Source organism: Geosmithia morbida (genome assembly GCF_012550715.1).
Source record: "Geosmithia morbida isolate 1262 chromosome Unknown scaffold_15, whole genome shotgun sequence".
NCBI classification, from domain to species: domain Eukaryota; kingdom Fungi; phylum Ascomycota; class Sordariomycetes; order Hypocreales; family Bionectriaceae; genus Geosmithia; species Geosmithia morbida.
This window is the reverse complement of record NW_023336202.1, coordinates 443481-463210: the sequence shown is the minus strand read 5'-3', so window position 1 is coordinate 463210 and position 19730 is coordinate 443481. Positions and strand designations below refer to the sequence as shown.

General features: G+C 57.7%; 4 protein-coding genes across 4 annotated transcripts; 1 reads left to right on the top strand and 3 right to left on the bottom strand.

Moving 5' to 3' along the window:
- Positions 1 to 28: 28 nt before the first annotated feature.
- Positions 29 to 880, bottom strand: GMORB2_2986 (imidazoleglycerol-phosphate dehydratase; the record flags this gene model as incomplete). The annotated part of the gene is made up of 2 exons (XM_035464962.1): positions 29 to 399; positions 649 to 880. 2 exons carry the CDS (start codon positions 878 to 880, stop codon positions 29 to 31), a joined length of 603 nt encoding a protein of 200 aa, XP_035319200.1.
- A 640-nt stretch (positions 881 to 1520) lies between these two features.
- Positions 1521 to 3604, top strand: GMORB2_2985 (anaphase-promoting complex subunit 6; the record flags this gene model as incomplete). The annotated part of the gene is made up of 2 exons (XM_035464961.1): positions 1521 to 1617; positions 1692 to 3604. 2 exons carry the CDS (start codon positions 1521 to 1523, stop codon positions 3602 to 3604), a joined length of 2010 nt encoding a protein of 669 aa, XP_035319199.1.
- A 339-nt stretch (positions 3605 to 3943) lies between these two features.
- On the bottom strand, positions 3944 to 6377 carry GMORB2_2984 (acetoacetyl-CoA synthetase; the record flags this gene model as incomplete). The annotated part of the gene is made up of 4 exons (XM_035464960.1): positions 3944 to 4708; positions 4775 to 5500; positions 5609 to 6118; positions 6258 to 6377. The coding sequence occupies 4 exons, from the start codon at positions 6375 to 6377 to the stop codon at positions 3944 to 3946; spliced, it is 2121 nt and encodes a 706-aa protein (XP_035319198.1).
- An 873-nt stretch (positions 6378 to 7250) lies between these two features.
- On the bottom strand, positions 7251 to 19029 carry GMORB2_2983 (transformation/transcription domain-associated protein; the record flags this gene model as incomplete). The annotated part of the gene is made up of 3 exons (XM_035464959.1): positions 7251 to 18644; positions 18714 to 18853; positions 18975 to 19029. 3 exons carry the CDS (start codon positions 19027 to 19029, stop codon positions 7251 to 7253), a joined length of 11589 nt encoding a protein of 3862 aa, XP_035319197.1.
- Between the last annotated feature and the right edge of the window lie 701 nt (positions 19030 to 19730).

Sequence of the window (19730 nt, the reverse complement as noted above, 5' to 3'; positions counted from 1 at the left end):
CCCCCCCACCACCACCACCACCAGAGCTCTAAGCCGTCAGCGTACCCTTGGTGCTGGGAACCTCACCCTCCCTACCGGCGACCCTGGATGTGGCCATGCGCGTGGCCACGGCGAGGGCCTTGAATGCGCTCTCGGCACGGTGGTGGTCGTTTTCGCCGCGGATACAGTCGACGTGCAGGGTGATGCGGGCGCCCTGGGCGAAGCTCTGCATGCAGTGAGGCACCATCTCGGTGCTGAGCTGGCCGAGGAACTCGCGCTTGAGGCCGAGTTCGATGACGCTGTAAGGGCGGTTGGACAGGTCGACGACGGCGCGCGAGAGGGCCTCGTCGAGGGGGGCATAGGCGTATCCGTAGCGGGCGAGCCCGGTGGGCGTGCCGAGGGCGCGGGCAAAGGTGTATCCTAGGGCGATGCAGACGTCTTCGGCGGTGTGGTGGTCGTCAACTGTTGGGGAGCAGTGGTGAGTATTTGCCGTACATGGTAGTCTTTTCACACACACACACACACACGCACACACACACACACACACACATATATATATATACATATATAGATAGATAGATAGAAAGATACATGTATCAACATATATATAACAGAGGAGAGGGGAAAAGATCTTACTGTAAAGGTCACCCTTGCACTCAATGGCCAGACTCCACCCCGCGTGCTTGGCTAGGGCGTGAAGCATGTGGTCCAGGAAGCCGATGCCCGTGTTGATGGCGATGGTCTGCGACTTGCTCGACTGGGAGGCATGGCTGCCATCTCCCTTGATAAGACGCTCGTCCGTTTCGGGGGGGAAGGCACCGCCGTCGAGGTTGAGGGCCATCTGGATCTTGGTCTCGTTGGTGTCGCGGGCCAGAGCGGCCCAACGTTGAGCAGTAGCCATTGTACGTGTGGTATTTCTTGACGATGATGTTTTTTTTTCCGTATATTCTTCTTCTTTCGCTCGACAAGTGAGTTGGGAAACGCAGAGATGGAGAGAGAGAGAGAGAGAGAGAGAGATGATGATGGAGGCTCAACTGTTACCCTTTTTTTTTTTTTCTCTTTTTTTTTCTTTTCTTCTTTCGCAAGCCGAGCACCCCACCAAACTGCCCCTCCGAACTTCGGCCCGCCACTGAGAATGGCCGTGATGACAATGGACCCAGCCTCTAAAGTTCCTCTCCTCAGCACCAAGTCCCAACCGCCTACCCTGTAATGATTCTTCTCACTGGACCGCTGCCTGAATGACCACCGCCGCCGCCGCCTTGGAGGTGAAGCGCGTAGCCGTCGCGTCCTGGAAAAGTTCAACATGACGTTGCCCGAAACTAAACACCACGCCACATGCGACATTTTCACAGGTGCCTTGTCCCTGTTGTATCTCATGACGTGGGAAGATTGAAGATCTCGGTGTTATTCTGTCCTTGACACACAACTCTCCTCTGCTTTGCTTTTCTTCTCTCTTCTTTCTTCTTCGCCTCTTTGCATATAGTATCCTCGTTGGATGCCATTCCTCTTCTATCCCCTCCCATGCGACCACGCGATTCATCATGGAAAAGTTTCTACGGGAATGGAGGCAGGACGCCCTGAACAAGGCGCAATACGACTCTGCCATCTTCATAGGCGACAAGCTGCTCGCTCTGACGAGTACGTTGACAGCCTCTACTTCCTCTCTTGCCTCCTCAGCATCCCCCAAGCCTAACATGCACCCACACGCCCAGATGACGACAACGACGCCTTTTGGCTCGCCCAGGTGCACTTTGCTACGGGCAACTACACGCGGGCGCACGCGTTCCTGCTGAAGCAGGACCTGATCCCGCGCAGTCCGGCATGCCGATACCTAGCAGGCCACTGCCTGATCAAACAGTCACGGTTCGACGAGGCGCTGTCCATCCTCGGGGAGCGCAACCCGACACACCTCATCTCGCAGGGGGGGCCGAGCCACAAGCGCAGCAAGTCCAAGCCGACGCTCTCTCGACAGCCAGCGGGCCGGCGCCGGATCATGGTCACCAACAGTAATGACGGGACGGCAGACGACGACGACGATGACTCCGCGGCGACGACGACGACGACGACGACGATGGCGACGACGGCGACGACGGCCGAGGAGGCCGCGGACCGACGGTTCGAGGCGGCCATGTGTTTCCTGCGCGGCATATGCTACGCCAAGCAGAACGCATTCGACCGAGCAAAGGAGTGCTACAAGGATGCCGTGCGCATCGACGTGCAGTGCTTCGAGGCCTTCCAGCAGCTGATGAAGAACTCGCTCCTGTCTCCGGAGGAGGAGTGGACCTTTCTCGAGTCTCTCAACTTTGACTCGGTGCACGTGTCTGCGGGGGAGCCGGCGGCAGTGCAGCAGGAGGCGGCCGACTTCACACGCATGCTGTACACGACGCGGCTGTCAAAATACCGCAACCCCGAGGCCTTTGAGAGCGCGTACGACTCGCTGTCGACGCACTACCGGCTGGGCGACAACCCGGACCTCCAGCTGGCGCGCGCCGACGTGCTCTACACGCAGTGTCGGTACCGGGATGCCCTCGCCATGACGAGCGCCATCCTCGAGGCCGACAAGTACAACTTCTCCATCTACCCCGTCCACCTGGCCTGCCTGTACGAGCTGGGCATGCGCAACATGCTCTTCCTCATATCCCACGACCTGGCCGACTCTCATCCGGAGGAGCCGTGCACCTGGCTAGCCGTCGGGATATACTACCTATCCATCGACAGGATCGCCGAGGCGCGGCGCTACTTCTCCAAGGCGAGCATGATGGACGCCCACTTCGGCCCCGCCTGGATCGGCTTCGCCCACACCTTTGCCGCCGAGGGCGAGCACGACCAGGCCATCTCGGCCTACTCGACGGCCGCCCGGCTCTTCATGGGCACGCACCTCCCCCAGGTCTTTCTCGGCATGCAGAACCACGCGTTGAACAACATGACTCTGGCCGACGAGTTCCTCAAGACGGCGCACTCGCTGTGCCGCACCGACCCCCTCCTGCTCAACGAGATGGGCGTGGTCAAGTACCACCAGGACCGGCCCCGCGACGCCGTAGCCTGCTTCACCCAGGCCCTCCGCATGGCCGACGAGATCGACAGCGAGCCGTCCGCCTGGCTCGCCGCCCGCACCAACCTCGGCCACGCCTTCCGCCGCCTCCGCATATTCGACCGCGCCCTCGCCGAGTTCGACGAGGTCCTCCGCCTCGGCGGCAAGGACCCCTCCCTCTTCTGCGCAAAGGGTCTCATCCTCATGGAGCTCGACCGCCCGGACGACGCCGTCGCCGTCCTCCACGAGGCCCTCGCCATGAACCCGCAGGACACCATGGCCACCGAGCTGCTCAACCGCGCCCTCGACGAGACGGCCCTCATGGACGGCGCCGTCACCACCCTGGCCGGCGAAGCAGACCGGGACGCCCTCGACCACCTCGCCGACTTTGAGAACCACCTCGAGCACCGCAAGCTGCAAGCCTCGCTGCGTGTCAACGGCCGCCCCGACGCCAACGGACGACGGCGGCCACCTGGCGGCGGCATTCTCGACAAGGGGAAGGAAACGGTCGGGCGCATGAGGACTAGAGGGAGGGTATCCCTGCTTGACGACGACGAGAGCGGCATGATGGAGGTGACGGATGACGAGAACTAAGCTAATGCTTGGTCTATATCATGAGCATCGACTACTACTACTACTACTACTACTACTACTACTGCATGTACTTACAACTAATTGCTATGACTGGGCTCAATGACGGCGTCTTTCTATCTCTCTCTCTCTGTGTGTGTGTGTGTAGTTCAATGAGGGAAAACATGATATATTGACAGGCGCAAGAGAAGAAATAACTAGATAAAATAGAAACGAGAATAAAAAGATGAAAAGAAAAAAAACATTCAACACAAGAAGAAATAAGAAAAAGATAGAGGAGAGAAACAGCTGATGAATTACAGCTTGTGCATTGTCCTGTCCATGCAAGCCGTACGGTGCACCTCACAGTTTGGCCTGTGGACCCGAGGCCAACTTCTCCACGTCTTGGAAACGGTAAAAGTATTCGAGGCTTTGGGGGTTGAGCAGCGTACCGCTCGGCTTGACGGTGCGTCCGGAGATGATGTGCTTGACGGGCAGCTCGACCTTCTTCCCGTTGACGGTGACGGGCACTTCTGGCATCTCAAAGATGAAGCGCGGGACGTGGCGCTTCGTGAACTCGCGGGCGATGGCGTCCCGGATGCGCGCCGCCAGCGCCTCGTCCAGGCTGTGACCCTCGCGCATGTGCAGGAACAGGACGACGCGTTCGTCGTCGTCCCGCGGCCGGCGCTGCCCCACGCAGATGCTCTCGCGCACCTGGGCGGCAAAGTGGCGCTCGACGACGGCGTAGATGTCGGCGCTGCCGAAGCGCACGCCGCTCGGGTTGAGCACGCCGTCCGACCGGCCGAGCATCCGCATGTTGCCCGTCGCGGCGTCGACCTGGCAGAAGTCGCCCTGGGCCCAGGCCTCGGAGAAGCGCGAGAAGTACGCGGAGCGGTACTTGGGTCCCGGGGCGCTCCCTGGCTCGCCGTCGTTCCACAGACACACCGGCAGGTTGGGGAAGGCCGCCGTGGCTACCAGGTCGCCCGGTCTGCCGGGGGGGAGCGGCGTCCCCTTGCTTCCCTCCGGGAGGTCGTGGTCGAAGACGGCGACGCAGTTGCCCAGCGACGGCCCCTGGGAGCCGCCCACGTACACGGGCGTCAGGGGGTTGGCGAGGACGAAGCATCCGGCCTGTGACGGTTGCGTGTCAGTGGTCGAACGTCTCTCTTTCTTCCTTCTGCCGGACGGGCCACTCACGATGTCGGTGCCGCCGCAGATGTTGGACAGGTGAACCTTGGGGTCGAAAGCCACATCGTAGAACCACTCATACATCTGGTCGGGCAGGACCATGCCGGTGCTCGTGACGAGTCGCAGTCGGGACAGGTCAAAGTCGCGCCGGGGGACGACCCCGGCCTTGGCCAGCTCGGCCATCCAGCGCGGGCTCGTGCCGAGCATGGTGACGCCCTGCTGCTCGGCGATGCGCAGCAGCACGCGCACGTCCGGGGCCAGCGGCGAACCGTCGTAGAGGATGGTGCGTCCGCCTACGAGGAGGTGCCCCACGCTGCTGAGGTACATGATCCACCCCGTGGTGGTGTACTGGAGGTGCACGTCGTCGGAGCTGGACTCGTGGTGGAGCCTCGACTCCTTTCCCTGGTTGATGAGCAGCGTCCCCACGGCGTGCACGATGGCCTTGGGCGTCCCCGTCGTCCCGGACGAGTAGTACACCACTGCCGGGTCCTGGAATCCCACGCGGACGATGGGCGGCGCAGAGGCTTGCCCCTGACCCTTCCACTTCCCCAGGAAGTCCTCGAGCCTTTCCGTCCTCTCGATGCCGGTCGTGTCCATCGGCCTGCCGAATCGTCGTATGGCCACGATACCCTGGAAGCTGCCGCACTGCTTCATGCCCTGCACCACGCCGGCTATCTTGTCTCGCAGATCTACCTTTTTCCCATTATACAGGGCGGCGTCGTCGAAGAAGACAAGCTGACGTCGCGCCATGCATCCCCGTCAGCCCCGGGCCGTGTGTGTGTGTGCGCGTATGTGTGTACACGCTGATGAAGAGGGAGGATGGAGATTGAAGGAGAAGCTCACCTTGGGATCGATCTGAACAGTCCGCTGCAGCAGCCCCGCAACACCCATATCGGTCGAGCTGCTGCTGAAGATGCCTCCGAGCCACTGCGTCGCCAACATGACGAGCAGGGTCTGCACGCTGTGGGCTCCGACGGCCACGACCCTGTCACCCTTGGTCACTCCCCTGCTTGCCAGGGCTCCCGCCAGCTCGGCCGCGCGGCTCCTCAGCTCACCCCACTTCACGCTGCGGATATCCGTGTTGCCCTCGCGGATCTCGGTGATGGCCACCCGGTCATCTTCCTTGTTGAGCGTCGACCTGGTTGCCTTGCTGCCTTCACCGCTGTTCCAGAGCACGTTCTCGGCAAAGTTGAGCCTCAGCCCTTCAAACCACCGTGGGAGGCTCGAGATGGGGATCGACTCGTCGACTACCCGTTCGTACGTTCCCTCGTGGATCCGGCCCTGAGACTCCCACAGCTGCCCGAAGAATCGGCTGCGGTTCTCGCATGTCCATCTGTAGAGGTCATCGAACGTCTGTCTCCTGTCAGCTCCTCTCTCTCTCTCTCTCTCTCTCTCTCTCTCTCTCTCTCTCAATATCTGCCACTGCTCCTCTTACATCATCTTCTATATGGCGAGTCATGTACATGTAAAGGGCAAGGGGTGGGGCACGTACACTGAGATTCAGTCCTTCCCGTTCATTGACCTCCTGCATAAATGCCCACATGGCCGTACTCTTTGGGTTCGGATGCTCCCAGAGCTTCCGCCTCTTTGTAGCTTCCATCTTGTCTCCCATGCTGCGTGGCTTCCTTTCTGCGATTGCTATTCAAGCTGCACTCGTATCGTAGACGAGTTCAAGTTATGATGGTAAAGGTATGTATCGTATGGGATATGGTGATGTTGGCTGTAGGTGAAGAGAGTTGATACTCCTTCCAGGTCATTCTCCCCCCCCCTCCCCCAATGTTGATAGAGAAGCCCCCTCCGACCCCAGCCCCTCTCCCTCTCGGACAGTGACTGCACACACCATCCTGCTACATCGCAGATACCTTTGTGTTGTCAGCGGCTCTCATACTCCGCATCTGGCACCGAAAGCTTCGTAGACCTCGGCTCTGTTGGTTCAGTCGACCATCGACTCCACCTCCACACATATCCGCCGCCCGTCGGCCCCACACACACTCTCCGCAAAGTGTGGGGGAGGTTATTCGAGAGTGTCATAGGCTCAACCTCCCAACGTCCGTCGCATCGATTCCACACGCTTCCGCACTGGATACCAGACCTCGTAGCGGCAGCCTTCACATTTCACAGCAACAGAGACATGACGATCAGCTCCGCATTACAGATGGCAATCACCGCTACGCGTCATGCAAAAGGTAGGAAATATAACCCAAGGGCATCCCTAAATCCTATCTGTGCCCCTTTTTTTCATGTTTGTTGTGCGTCTCTTCCTCCATGCAACAAGTAGCACACCCCCCCCCCCCCCCCCCCTCTCTCTCTCTTCCACCTTGAGTAACGCAAACAGATAAAACGCCGTGCTCATAAAAGCAAACAGGAAAGATATTTGAACCCGTCTCTCAAAAGAGACCATATATCGAGAAATAAGGAAGATGGAGACAGAACAGAGTAGAGTAGTAGAAGAGAAAAAAAAAAAAGAAAAAAGCGCCATCATGTTTTAGAGATACGGCATCCACAAGGCATCCGCCTGTGCCAGGTTGATGGGATTCACCGCCTTGGCAATGGCGTCAATGACAGTCTGGTTGGCCGGCAGGTTACCCGACGGGCTGTGAGCCAGGCTGACGGCTCGCTTGACGATGGAGTCGCTGTTCTTCTGAACCGTGTCACGCAGCTGCGTGTCGCTGATGCCGTGGCGGTGGCTGCTCGTGAACCAGAATATCATCTCGTCCCGCACAAACAGCGTCAACGCGTGCTCGAGCTCGTGCTCGGGCTCCGTCAGAGCCCGCGCAATCGTCATCATCGAGCAGGAAAAGATGCCCTCCGTCGCCAGGGGACCCATCATCGTCTGCAGGTTCGGCGTGAGCCGGAACGGCACCGGCTCAGGGTTATGGAGCAGCGGCCGGTTCGACGTCAGGAAGGACATGGGCTCCGACCCCCAAATCTTGCCCGACGTCCGCGCAATGTTCATCTTCTGCGGGAACCGGTTGTGCATGTACAGAATGTACGTCATGAATGTCAGCGCCGCCAGCTGGTACGAGAACTGCCGTCGGAACAGCCAGAACTCGGCGTACTCGGGGAACGCATGCTGGAAGTACTCGAGCACCAACGTATGCGGCACCCACTTCTCCTGGATCGCGTTGAATATCTCGAGTCGTGCCGTTGCCATCTGCTCGGGCTTGGCCTGTAGCATCGTCCCATCGTCAGCCGTCGTCTCTCCGCTTCTTCCCTCGGCACCAGCATCATCACATACCGTCTTCATCTCTTGTATGCCCCGCATCTTCTCCATGGTGAAGAGCACCGGGTCATCCTTGGACATTCCCATGCGCCGGCAGTGGTCTTCGTACACGCCTTGGAGCGTAATGTTGGACATGTCCTCCTGCACCATGCGGATGTGCGGCGCCAACGGCACCATGAGAGGCAGCGTGAACTGTAGGTCGCGACGCCTGCTCTCCTTGCGCCGGTTGAGCGTCTGGTTGAGGTCACGGAACAGCTGGAAGATGCGCTCCTCACGCCGGCAGTGACGTCCGGCCGGGTGCTGAACCGCCCAGGAGTGGAGGCTGCCATCGTGCCCACGCATCCTCAGGCGCCTGTACGACGCACTTATGGTCCGCACCAGGTCAACGTTGGGCAGGAAGCGCTCGATGCGGATGAAGTCCTGGTTCTTGTCCAGGTGCTGCAGGTACTGGCCCGGAACCTCGACTTCGTCAAAGTTCTGGTACTTGAACTCGCTGAGGTGCGGCGAGTGGGCCTCGAGAGCGATGCGCGTGTTCCGGCGGTCCAGCTTCTCCTCAAACTTGTCGCGCCACCTTCTGAGCTTGTGGATGTACTCGTACATGGTCGGCTTGACGCTCACAAAGTCCGTCTCGAACGACTTCTTGATGTGTGGAGGGAGGACCGCCTCGGCGAAGCGAGTGATGTTAATCTCGGTCGCCGACGGCAGCTTGACACTCTTGGCAAAGGAAGCCGGAGCTCTGCTCACGTACGCCAACGCGTCGTTGAGCAGTGCCACGATGAGGCGATACGCGTCCTCGTCCGGCGGGCACTTGAAATGCTTCTGGATCTGGTCGACCATGGTCTCCATCGAGAGCGCGAGCAGCGGGAATGCGGTCTTGAGAACCGACATGATCTCCTCAGCCAGCTCCCAGGGCATCTTCTTCTCCGACGCGAGGGGGCCGCTGAGGGGCGGGGCCGGCATGGCATTGTTAGCCTCCGCATCGTTGCCCTCGGCCTTGACCTGGCCCTCCATCTTGGCCTGCGCGTCGGCGCCCCCTCCGTTCGCGGTTCCCGGGCGGGACGAGCTGGTGCCGTCAGCCTTGGACGGCTCCTGCTTCACCTGCGCCGGTGAGCCGCTCGGCTGCAGGCCATTAGCTCCGGCTGACTGAACCCTGGCTCTCTCCTTGGCCTCGTGGCTTTTCTTGATCGAATTCATGTCCTCCCGATTCGTCCTCAGCTGGAGGTACAGAGCCTGGGGGTACGACTTGGCAATCTGGGCCAGGATCTGGCTGACCCTCGGTGCTTCCTTGTGGCCCAAGCCCGTCAGGAGCTGAGGGATAAAGGTGATCCAGTACCAGACTGGCGTGTCGCCCTTGACATCATCAAAGCCCGTAGCGATGGTGCCCTTGGCATCGTCCAAGCTCAGCAGCCACAGGATGCGCGAGAGAACCTTGCGTGACTTGGCATTCTTGTAGCTCCCCGCGGCCTGCAGGTACGACGTAAGCGCTTGGCGGGCCGACATCAGGTCTTGCGGGTCATCAGTGAACTTCCGCTCATTGAAGTAGCCCCATTCCGCCCACGCCTTGCCGGAGCCGATGTCAAAGTACAGGGCCGTTCCGAAAGCATTATCCGCATCGTCCTTCTGGTGAAGCTTCTCGAGGAACATGCCCTTGAGCGTGTAGAACTCTGCCTTTTGCTGCGCGGTAAAGTAATTGAGGTTCGTGTTGTTGATCACGTCCAGCCCGCTCGACAGTTCGTCCGGGTGTTCGTAGTGACTCTTGGCCTGCTCCCTGAGCTTGAGGAAGGCCTCTTGAATCTCAATGTTAGGCAGAGTATAGATGCGGCTCAGCTGGCTGATGCACACTTCGGGTAGGTTGTGCTTCCTGGCCACATGAGCGAATCTGTTGATGATCCACGCCGTCTCGTGGTAGCCGCGGTATGCAAACGAGGAAGCACCTCCGGAGTTCTGCTGGCCCTGGGGGGGGAGCAGGCCGAGGTATGTTTGGTTGATGAGGCTGAAGATGTGCTGCCTCCAGGTGACAAGATCCTGCCAAGCCGTGATGTCGTCCCAAACGTTGGGCAGTCGATCGCGCCAGGCCCCAAGCAGGATCTTGAGCTCGCCCGACTTCACATCCAGGTTGGCGGCCGTCGTCGTCGACAGGCTCTGACAGATGATGCTGGCATCATGTAGCTCGACAAGCTGCTGGAAATTCTGCAGGAGCGGGACGTGCGCATTGGTAAGACGCACAGGGAGCTGGTGCCACTTCCTGATGGACAGCTGGATAGCCTCGTCGCACACGTTGTGGAAGTCCTGTAGGCTCGTCTCCTGCTTGTTGTGCAGCTTAAGGAGCGTCATGAAGGCACGGAAGAAGGCCCGTCGAGGGGTCGGTGCATCCATGACTCCCTTGATGATGTTGTCGATGGCCTCCCTGTGTTGCTCCTCCTGCCACATATCGGGGCTGCGCCACGCACATTCGAGGAGCAAGTCTTGGAGGTTCTCATGCTTGGCAAAGTCCTGCAGGATGTCCCACTGCTGGAGCTTCTGTGCGCACAGGACCCAGTGGTCCTCCCAGAGCGTGTACTCGGCCGCGCTGAAGGGAATGACACCGGTACGGGCCTTGATCTGTGCATTCTCGTACAGTTTCTGTGCCTTGTCCCACATGCCGTTCTGTTCACAAGACAGTGCCGCGTTCGTCTCGACAAACTCGCTTCGGCGACGCCATGTCCCGTAAAACAAATCCTCCTCCTGGAGGTTCGCGTACATCTCAACAAGCGCATCAAGATTGCTCTCCTGAACCTTGGCAGAGTCGACGACAGGTTTGATGGCTGACTTTTCAAGATGCACCATGGTCGTGTACCAAGTGTCATACGTCTTACCCGCAAACTTCAACACGTGAGGTGGCAGCTTGCACGAGGGCCACGTCCTCGTCGCGCCCTCCACGAGCGACTGCACCACGTTGGGGCGCTTGTCAAGCTGGCGGCTGTGGAAGTCCTTGGTCAGCAAGGCTACCATACCCCTCTCTAGGTCCGTCCGCTCATCTTTGGCCGTCGCCGACCAGAACATGGGGAAAAGCGCAACCCAGAGCTGGTGCCCCAGCTGGCTGTCAATGTGCTGGAGCTGCATCAGCGGCTCCACGACATCCTTGACCTTGACGTCGCCAATCTCGGCCATGAAGCGTCGGTGCCTGGCCATGAAGGCATCAAACCTGTCGTCAGACATCTGGCTGGGCTCTCGCGCCTCCTTATCCTTGTATACCATGGCGAGAGTAGATGCCGATATCATCGTGAAGTCCTCGGCGTTGAGCTGGATGTTGTTGTTCATCTCCACTCCACCCAGAAGGAGTTGTGATGCCTGTGCGAGCCAGTACGACTCCGAAAGGGTATCCCAGTTCTGAGAGGTGATGACATAAGACAGTCGCGCGCTGGCCGTCTTGGAGAGGCTCTTGTCGAAAATGCTCATAAACCGATTGCGCATTTCGACATCCGTAGCCCTGGTTCCAATGAGGAAGGCATGCTCCATACGCACTGTCAGCTCGGTGCGAGCAATTTTGGGGTCCTCGTAGATGCGAATCACGAGATCCAAAAACTTGGTGATCATGGCAGGGTCTTGCCTGTTCTCGAAAGCAAGCATCTTGTGGAGAACTGCGGTCTTCTCCTTAAGTGTAGGCCAGGTTCCCTCCGACCGGAATACCCAACCTTCCACCATGTGCAGGATCTCTTCACAGAGCGATACATGCATCGATTTCTCCACAAGGGTGGCGAGAACGCTGAGGAATGGCCGCCTGTTATCGCCCAGGTACTCCATACGCAGCGCAACGGCCTGGATCTCCTTGATCATAATCCTCGTCTGGATCTCTAGGTCGTGGGCCGACAGCTCATCCTGGCTCTGCGGCTTGAGGCCACCGGCCTGGGCCGCGAGGAAGCTGTAATGCTGGACGTGCTCCCTGGCGTGCTTGCTCTGGAGGGCCTTCATGAGAGCCGGGATGTGCTGGTCAATGATGGGTGGCTTTCGGTGGCCGATAGAGCAGAGGATGCTGACGCCAGAGATGTAGTTGCCGGCGTTCATAGCCTCAGTCGCGATCTGAGACAGATATGCAATGAATTCGGACGTCTGGGTCTCAGGCTCGGCCTCACCATCGGCATCCTCCATCGGGGTGTCATCGGGAATGGCATCCAGGACCCGCTTGATGATGGGCCTCAGGTCTCGCCCGTCATCGTACTTCTTGTCCGCGAAGTGAAGGCAGTCCTGTATCTCCGGGTTCTCACTCTTCAAGCTCTTCTCCAACACTTTCTGGATGGCGGGTATGTTGTTGCGGATCCACTCGTCCGACTTAGCGTTGAGGATGATGCGTACGACCTGCAGTGTGTTGATGATGTTAGTGAGGAACTTGTCGTCGTGCTTCTTGTCGGTGGGCTCGGTGGTCAAGACGGCCTGTGCCTTCTCGCTTGCCAGGATGACGTCGGTCACGTTGGGAAAGAGGTCGAGGTCGAGGTCGCCCCAGTACTGAGGCTGCACCAGGTTGTAGAATAGCGCCATGGCCTTCTTGCAAAGCTCCGTCACCGGCGCCGGCATCGGGAGCGTCATCGTAAGCTCGGGGCGGGGCTTTGCAGACGGTAGCTCGTATCTCTCATAGAGCTGAGCAATGAACTCGACCAGGTACTTCAGCATCTTGGCCCGGAACATGGGCTGGGTCTGGTGCTGTTGGTCTGGCTTCCCGGGCGTTGGTGCCTGGGTCGAGGGTGCAGGCGACGGCACCACCAGCTCGCCGTCGAGTCTCCTCTTCTTGGCAGTCGGTGATTCCGACAAGGGGCGCGGGTCGGCCACCGAAGCGGGCTTGCCCTCGACCCTCCACTGCTCCCAGGTCCAGATGAGCCACATCATATTCAGTGCGAGCTTTCTGCTCTCGTGAGACGGGTTGGGCGGCACAGCAATCTTCCTCAAGGAGGTGATGGTCAACACCGTGTACTTATCACGGGCTTCGTAGAAGAGAGCCGGGTGCTTGGTGAGGAACTGGAAGATGCTGTTCGTCTGCTGGGAGTTGTAGCCTTCGTCGGTGAGCACTCGTCGGGGAGCCATGGCCCATGCGGGGACCTTCTCATTAGGACCGAGGCCACATCTCTTAGGCAGAACAGGTGCGATGAGCTCCAGTGCCTGCGTCACCAGGGCACGTCCCTCGTTCTGGTTCGTCTTGAGAAGAGACATGTACACCTGTGATACTATCTTGGGCGGGGTCTCGTAATGGACAATGAAGTAGGCGATGACGACGTAGGCGGCATGCTTGTTGATGACATCGTCTAGCCGAATAAAGGTCCAGCCAAACTTGATGACGTCCTTCCGGATCTCCTGGAGCGGAGAGTGGTAATACTTGACAAGCATCGCAGACAGCTGCAACACCTCGAACCGGGTGTGGTCGATACCCGGCTGTGCCTGGTCGTCCGGCGTCATCTCGGGCTGGACCTTCCAGATTTTGGTGCTCACGGCCTCGATGACAGAGCGATCCATGAACCTCGGCGCCTTATTCTGGTCGGGTTGCTTTCGGGTCCGCATGACGTCCATGGCAACAATGGGGTTGGCAATGTTGTGGAGCAGGAAATGCTTGGTCTTGTTGGACGCCGTCTTGCCCGAGTACACGTCCAAGCAGCGGAGGAAGGCCATCTTCCAGAAGTCGACCGACTCGCTGCAGATGACCTTTTCGTAGATGAAGGAGAATAGTCTCTGGGTGGAGCGGAGCTCTTCAGATGTCACCAGCTCTACCAAGTTCAGGAGCCCATCCAAGTCCTTGGGGTTGCGTTCCAGAGACTTGACAAAGAGCGACATGAGCTGCTCCGAAGCCTGGTGCGCAGGCAGACGCAAGTGCGACGGGATTGTGTGGACGCGCTGATGCTTTTCGAGGTCCTTCCCGAAGCTCTTGAGCAGGGTCATGATCTCCTTCTTGTCCAGCCACTCGCTCGTGTTCGAGTACTGGCTCATCGAGTCGAGGACGTGTGCTGCGTTGATAATGGCTACAAACTTGGTATCCGTTCCCTGAGCTATGATTTCCTTGCACTTGTTCATCAGGCCGTCAATGTCGGCAAACGCGGCACTGCGAAGCGGGGCACTGTCAGGGTGACTGAGCGCCTGGCTCAGCAAGCGGCCATATCTCAGGTCGTCCAGCCTGCCAAGCAGGAAGGTCCATATCTCCTTGGAATACCGATTCATATATCGGTATACGGGGAGTCGGAATGGGCTCAGGTGAGTCCTGCGGAGCCTCTCCTCAAGGCCAAGGAACCGGTCGATGAGTAGTTCCTTGAACGTCTCAGCTTGCGCAGGCAGCAGGTGGAAGATGTTGAGGATGGCCGTGATGACCTTCATCTGCGGGTGCTGCTCGAAGAAGGTGAACGAGATAGGCTGCCATGCGCCAGGGTCGACAATGGAATCTATCTGGTCGAGAAGCCTGGTACCGATCTCAACCTTGAAGTAGCTTGTGAGAAGCTTCAAGAGCCTCGCAAGATTCTCCAGGCCATTGACTGTCAGACGCTTAGGCTCCGAGAGGTTTTGAAGAACGGGTCGGAGGCCGCCCTGTAGCAGCTCCTTAGGCAGCTTTCTGCCGAAGACGAGCGCTGACTTAAGTGCATCGTTGGCAGCTGCAATTGTGGGTTTAGAGTCCGAGTACAAGCACTTGAAGAAGACGGACAGGATCTTGGCTTTTGTGGTAGAGTTGGTGAACTCCTCAGATCCCATGGCGGTGCTCAGGAGACGTATGCATGACACCCTCAGGCTGACAATCTGCTCATGGGTTCGGAATTCAGCGGGCTTGTTGGCGAGTGACTCGTCTGTAGCATCCGCAAGGGCCAGGGATTCCACCAACAGCCTGTTCAGATTGTCGTCAAAGGGAATCCAGTTGCTCTTGAGGCTCAAATGGTACGTCATGGCGCTGATGTAACCGATCTGGGTCGGGAAGTGAAGGGCACGCAGGGGCTTGGCGTAGATTGGCTGCAGGAATCGCTCCTTATAGGGCTCAAGGAGCTCCCAAACCTCGCAACCAGCGGCCTTGGCGATGAGTTCCAGCGATTTCTTAGCCGTCTCGCGAACATGCTTGCTCATATGGCACAGCTCAGAGTTCAGCTGCATGCAGATCTGGGCGGGTCGCGGCTGCCTTGGGGGCGGCTGACCCTGCTGTTGCTGGAGGGGGAGTACGTCTTCCTTCTTGATGCCCCTGGTAATGCGCGTCAAGAGGACCTCAAGACTGGTCTGAGCCAGGCGCCTAGTCTTTTCAGGAAGATCCTGCGGCATATCCTTGATGACGTACATGAGGGCGCGGATGAACTCCATCTGCTTCGACGCTACCCACGCATCGCCAAGATCGAGCTCGGTCAGCAGAAAGTGGATTCCCAGACTTCCTCCCGTCTTGGTGAACCATTCCTCCTCGTAGCAGCTGTGGCAGAAGATGCTGCTCAGGTGGCTGAAGAAGGGGAGACGTCCAACATTGGTTTCTGACCCCAGGATGATGGCGGTCGAGTCGTACATCTCCCGAATGGCTCGCTTTGCAGCATCGCGGACGTCAGGATGATCCGATGCAAGGGACTCCACGAGGGCGTCGGACAGTGTCCGCGTGTCAATACAGACGGGTCCCTCACCGGCCTTGGGGTCAAAGGGACTAAAGTTCCGCCTAAGATCCACCAGAGAGCGGCCGACTTCGAGGATAGCTAGGTGGCGGCAGACGTTGAGGAGGAAGGTATCCGACTCCTCCTTGAGTTCGGGCATGGACTCTGTGAAGAGAACGGCCTTGAAAAGCCTCTTGACAATCCGGTCCTGCTCGTCCTTTTTGGTGATAGACTTCTCGCGTTCAGACACCTCAAAAGGTGCAAAGTTGACGTCAGCCTTACGGGCCAGAAGGTCTTGGGCTTGGAGTCGAACGATCCGCGGTAGGTCCTCAGGTAACTGGTCAAAGCCGATTCTGAGCTTGAGCTGCGCCTTGATAAAATGGAGGGCCTGCTTCTTGTAATACGGGTCGTACCGGCGTTGCTGAGTGGCCTTTCCAGCCCGAGGCACCTCCATGATCTTCTGAATCGCAGAGTCGATCCCCAGCTCGGCGGGGAAGGCCCGATCCTTCTTAGATCCAATGAGTCTCACATCGAAGCTGGACGGGTCGTCGGCATACTCGCGGTATTTGAGGGGTACGGAACTCGTCACAAATTTGCGGTTTCGACCACCCAGCTTTCCAAGAATGCGCATTGTTGTGTGGGAAAGGAAGTGGCTGTAGGGGGCTGGCCGCAGGTGGTCGAACAGCGCTGTCATGAGTTCGTCGATCACAGGGGCCATGATAGGGTCAAGGTAGTCGGCAGTGAGGTTATCGACACAGAGTTCCAGAGTCCTCAAGCCCTGCCCGACAAGTTCTGTGCCCGCGCGCAAGGCGACGACTAAGGGGCGCATCAAAAAGCTAAGATGTGGCAATAGGTGGCTCAGGCGAGCTGGTACAGTGAGGCAAAGCTCAACATAGAGATCCCGCTCTGAGGGCTTGCGGGCAGCCATGAGGAGGTTATTGAGAACGTCCAACAGCATCTCGAGAAGAGGCAGGATCTGCTTATAGAGCTGCTCGAACTTGCCACCGCCAATACTCCTGAAAAGCGACCTAAGGAGGAGGAAGTAGTTCATAGGTTCCTCAGCCTTGGTGGACAGCTCAATCGACTTGGTAACAATGTTGACAACGTGAGGCAGGAGCACCTGTTCATTCTGCCCGGCAAAGAGGGTGACGGCCATGAAGGCCAGCTTGAAAAGTCGGAGCAAGATGGATGCCTTCTTGACATCAGCTGAGCCGACTTGGTCGATGCGCTCCATCAGGAACTGGAGAAGCATGCCACAGAAGCTGGGCGACGTAGCCTCGCTGGCCAGGAAGAACTGAGGAATATGCAGGAGGGCCGTGTGCTCAAAGATCATATCGTAGAGGTGGGGGATCTCGCGCTGGAAGACCTCGTGAAAGGTGGCCGGGTCGATGCAGTGGAAGACGGTAGCGAACGTCTCTAGAAGTTCCTTCTCTTCCTTGCTGCTGGAAACCATGTAGAAGTTGGCCATGTACTCGACTGGCGATGCGTACTGGGATTCCGAAGTAGGCTTCTCGATCTCGTAGTAGCGGAACACATAAGCGCCCTCGCGGAAGAGCTTGACAATGATGTTGACCTCCTCGGCAGTGAAGCCGTAGGAGACCTCTTGCCAGTGGGCGGGAGCCGTAGCCAGATCGACCGAAGTGGCCACATTGCAAGTGCGGAGCTGGTAAAAGGTGTTCTTAAGACCATTCATGAGGTTTCGGAAGAGGAACTTGTTGTCCATGACAGGGTCTGTGCTCCTGTCGCGGGGGTTGGAAGTCTTGATAGGCATGGCGTTGAAGATGTCGGTCTCATCCCAGTCCGGCACCTTCTCCTTGTCGGCCAAATAAGTATCCGTGGCACCCGACTCTGCTTGCTCTTGGTAAATCTTGGACAACTTGACAGCGTTGGGGTACTGGCGGTTCATGCCAGCGAACTTGTCGCCAATGGCGTTCAGAATCATGAGGAGGTAGTGCCTGGCATCCGCTTTGTTGGGCATCTTGGCGATACACTCGGCCATGTTTAGCAGGAGCTTGGCGCTCATGGTCTGGAAACTGGTCCCCGGGAAGTTGTCCTGGAGGTTCCTGGTGTAGACCTCAACCGTCTTCCGGATCTGCGCAGGGGTCAAGGAGTCTCGCACGTGGTGGATCAGGTCTGCGACCATACTATAGGCTACAGGTCTCATCGTCTCGTGGACCGTCAAGCCGTCGCCTGTCAAGGTACGCTCATCGAGCAACTCGTCAATCTTGGGAATGAAGACTGTCCTGAAGTTGTAGTTGATGATATGACGGATGGCTACCAGGAGTTCCTTGCGGGTCCCCGACTTCTCCCTCGGGCAATCCCTGAGGAGTCGGATGACAATACTGGACAGTGTAGGGAGAAAGTCTTGCACCTCCTTGGAGTACTGCCTCAACAGGTAAGCCAGGAAACTAAGCGTCTTGACCTGAGCAGTGACCATCTCCCCAAAGGCTGCCCTGTTCTTGATGCCAGCAGCCACGCCAATGTGAACTTGGTTCTTGGCGGCCGCATCAGCATGAGCCTGTTGCTGGGCAGCGGCCTGGACCGACAGCACATTCTTCATGTGCGGAACGAACAGTTTCACGTTCTGGGCCACGGCGGCTCGATATACCTGAAATAGCGAGACGACGATAATGGGGCATTCGGAAATGACCTTGAAGGACCTCATGCCTTTGAGCAACGGGCGGTTTTGCTGCTGAGGGTCGGCTCCAAGCTCGGCAACAGCCGCCGGGGGTGAGCCTGGTCGCGGTGATTGAAAGTTGATCTGCGAGCTTCCCGGCGTCGAGGGTGCACCGGTCTGGGGGTTCACGCCGCCGGACGGGTTGTCGAGCTGTTCCTTGACAATGTTCCCCATCTGCTCAAACAGCTCCAGGATGAGGTTCAGGAATTTTTGGATATGGTCCTTCAGCGCCTTCGGCTGGTGTCGCATTATGTCGGAGACGACCTTGATAGCCAGTGTCGCGTTCTCTTCATTGTCGTTGCGGACAAGCTGTATCAGCAAGTCGACTGTCTCGGGCGCAAACGGTTCGAACGGTTCGATGGGAGAGGTGGATGTGGGCAAACGATGCAGAACCTCTAGGATACAGTGTCGGAGCCTCTGTATCGGGACTTGGTTAGCAGGATGAACTTTTCACATATAAAATACTGAAGGGTTGGCCGAACTGACCTGCTCCATAGAGTTACTCTGAAATGTGCATGGTCCGTTCAGGATGCCTACGAAGATGGGCATCAACTTCTTGAGGAATGGGGCGTAGATGGGGCCATTCGTGTAGTGCTCCAAGCTGTCGCGCAGGGTCGTGGCAGCTTCTACTTTCAGTCTTGTTTCTAGATCAAGGAGAGGAGGATTATAGTCAGCAGTCGTACATTTGGGAGTGTGTAGATAGAAGAGGTTCGTCGCGCGCGTGATGCTCAAAAAAATGGTGCGTACCAATGTCTGCGCTACTCAGTCGTTTTACGACATCGTCAATAGTTGTCCCCGACATGGCTGCATCATCGGCGTCCACAAGGCGCCCCAGAACGTTGCATGCGCTGGGTGACTCTTGTGGTGATGCTCGAAAGGAAGGCAGCAAGCCTCGGGGGCGAGGGCTCGCGCGAAGTCGTCGCGAAGGAAAAAGGCAAGCAACAGAGCTCGTTTATTAAAGAGAATCTCCTATGAGCTTTAGCGTTTATTCCAGTTCGTCTTAATAAATTTCGGGGTCGTAGGTGTATTCTGGTCGCTGAATATGTGATGTTGCTGACCAGAGATTGATGAGAAAATGGGTAGATGCGCAGGCGGTTTTCTAATAAAGGCAAGTAAGACGGAGCGTCTGCGCGTCCAAAAATCATGGAAGCACAAGTAGCGGGGGGGACCAGTCGCCAATTCCAACGGCGCTAGGAGAGGAAAAACTAATGATCCGGGCGTAGAGTGACTGCAACGGGCGTATCGTTAGCTTCACTCTCTAGTGGTCTTGCAGCCGTACATGGACCAGTCCCCTGGTACTCCTATCTAATCGATAAAGATTGGTATCTTATCTCTCTTAGTGGGGGACTTTTCCCCTTACTTCACGAACGTTACCCTGAATCACTAGATAAGCCATTCTTGGTACCAGACGTTCAAACTATTTACACACTGATTCATTGGCTTTTTCATCGTCACATTATTTATCTTAAATATCACTTATCGTTTGTTTATCTATTTCCGGGG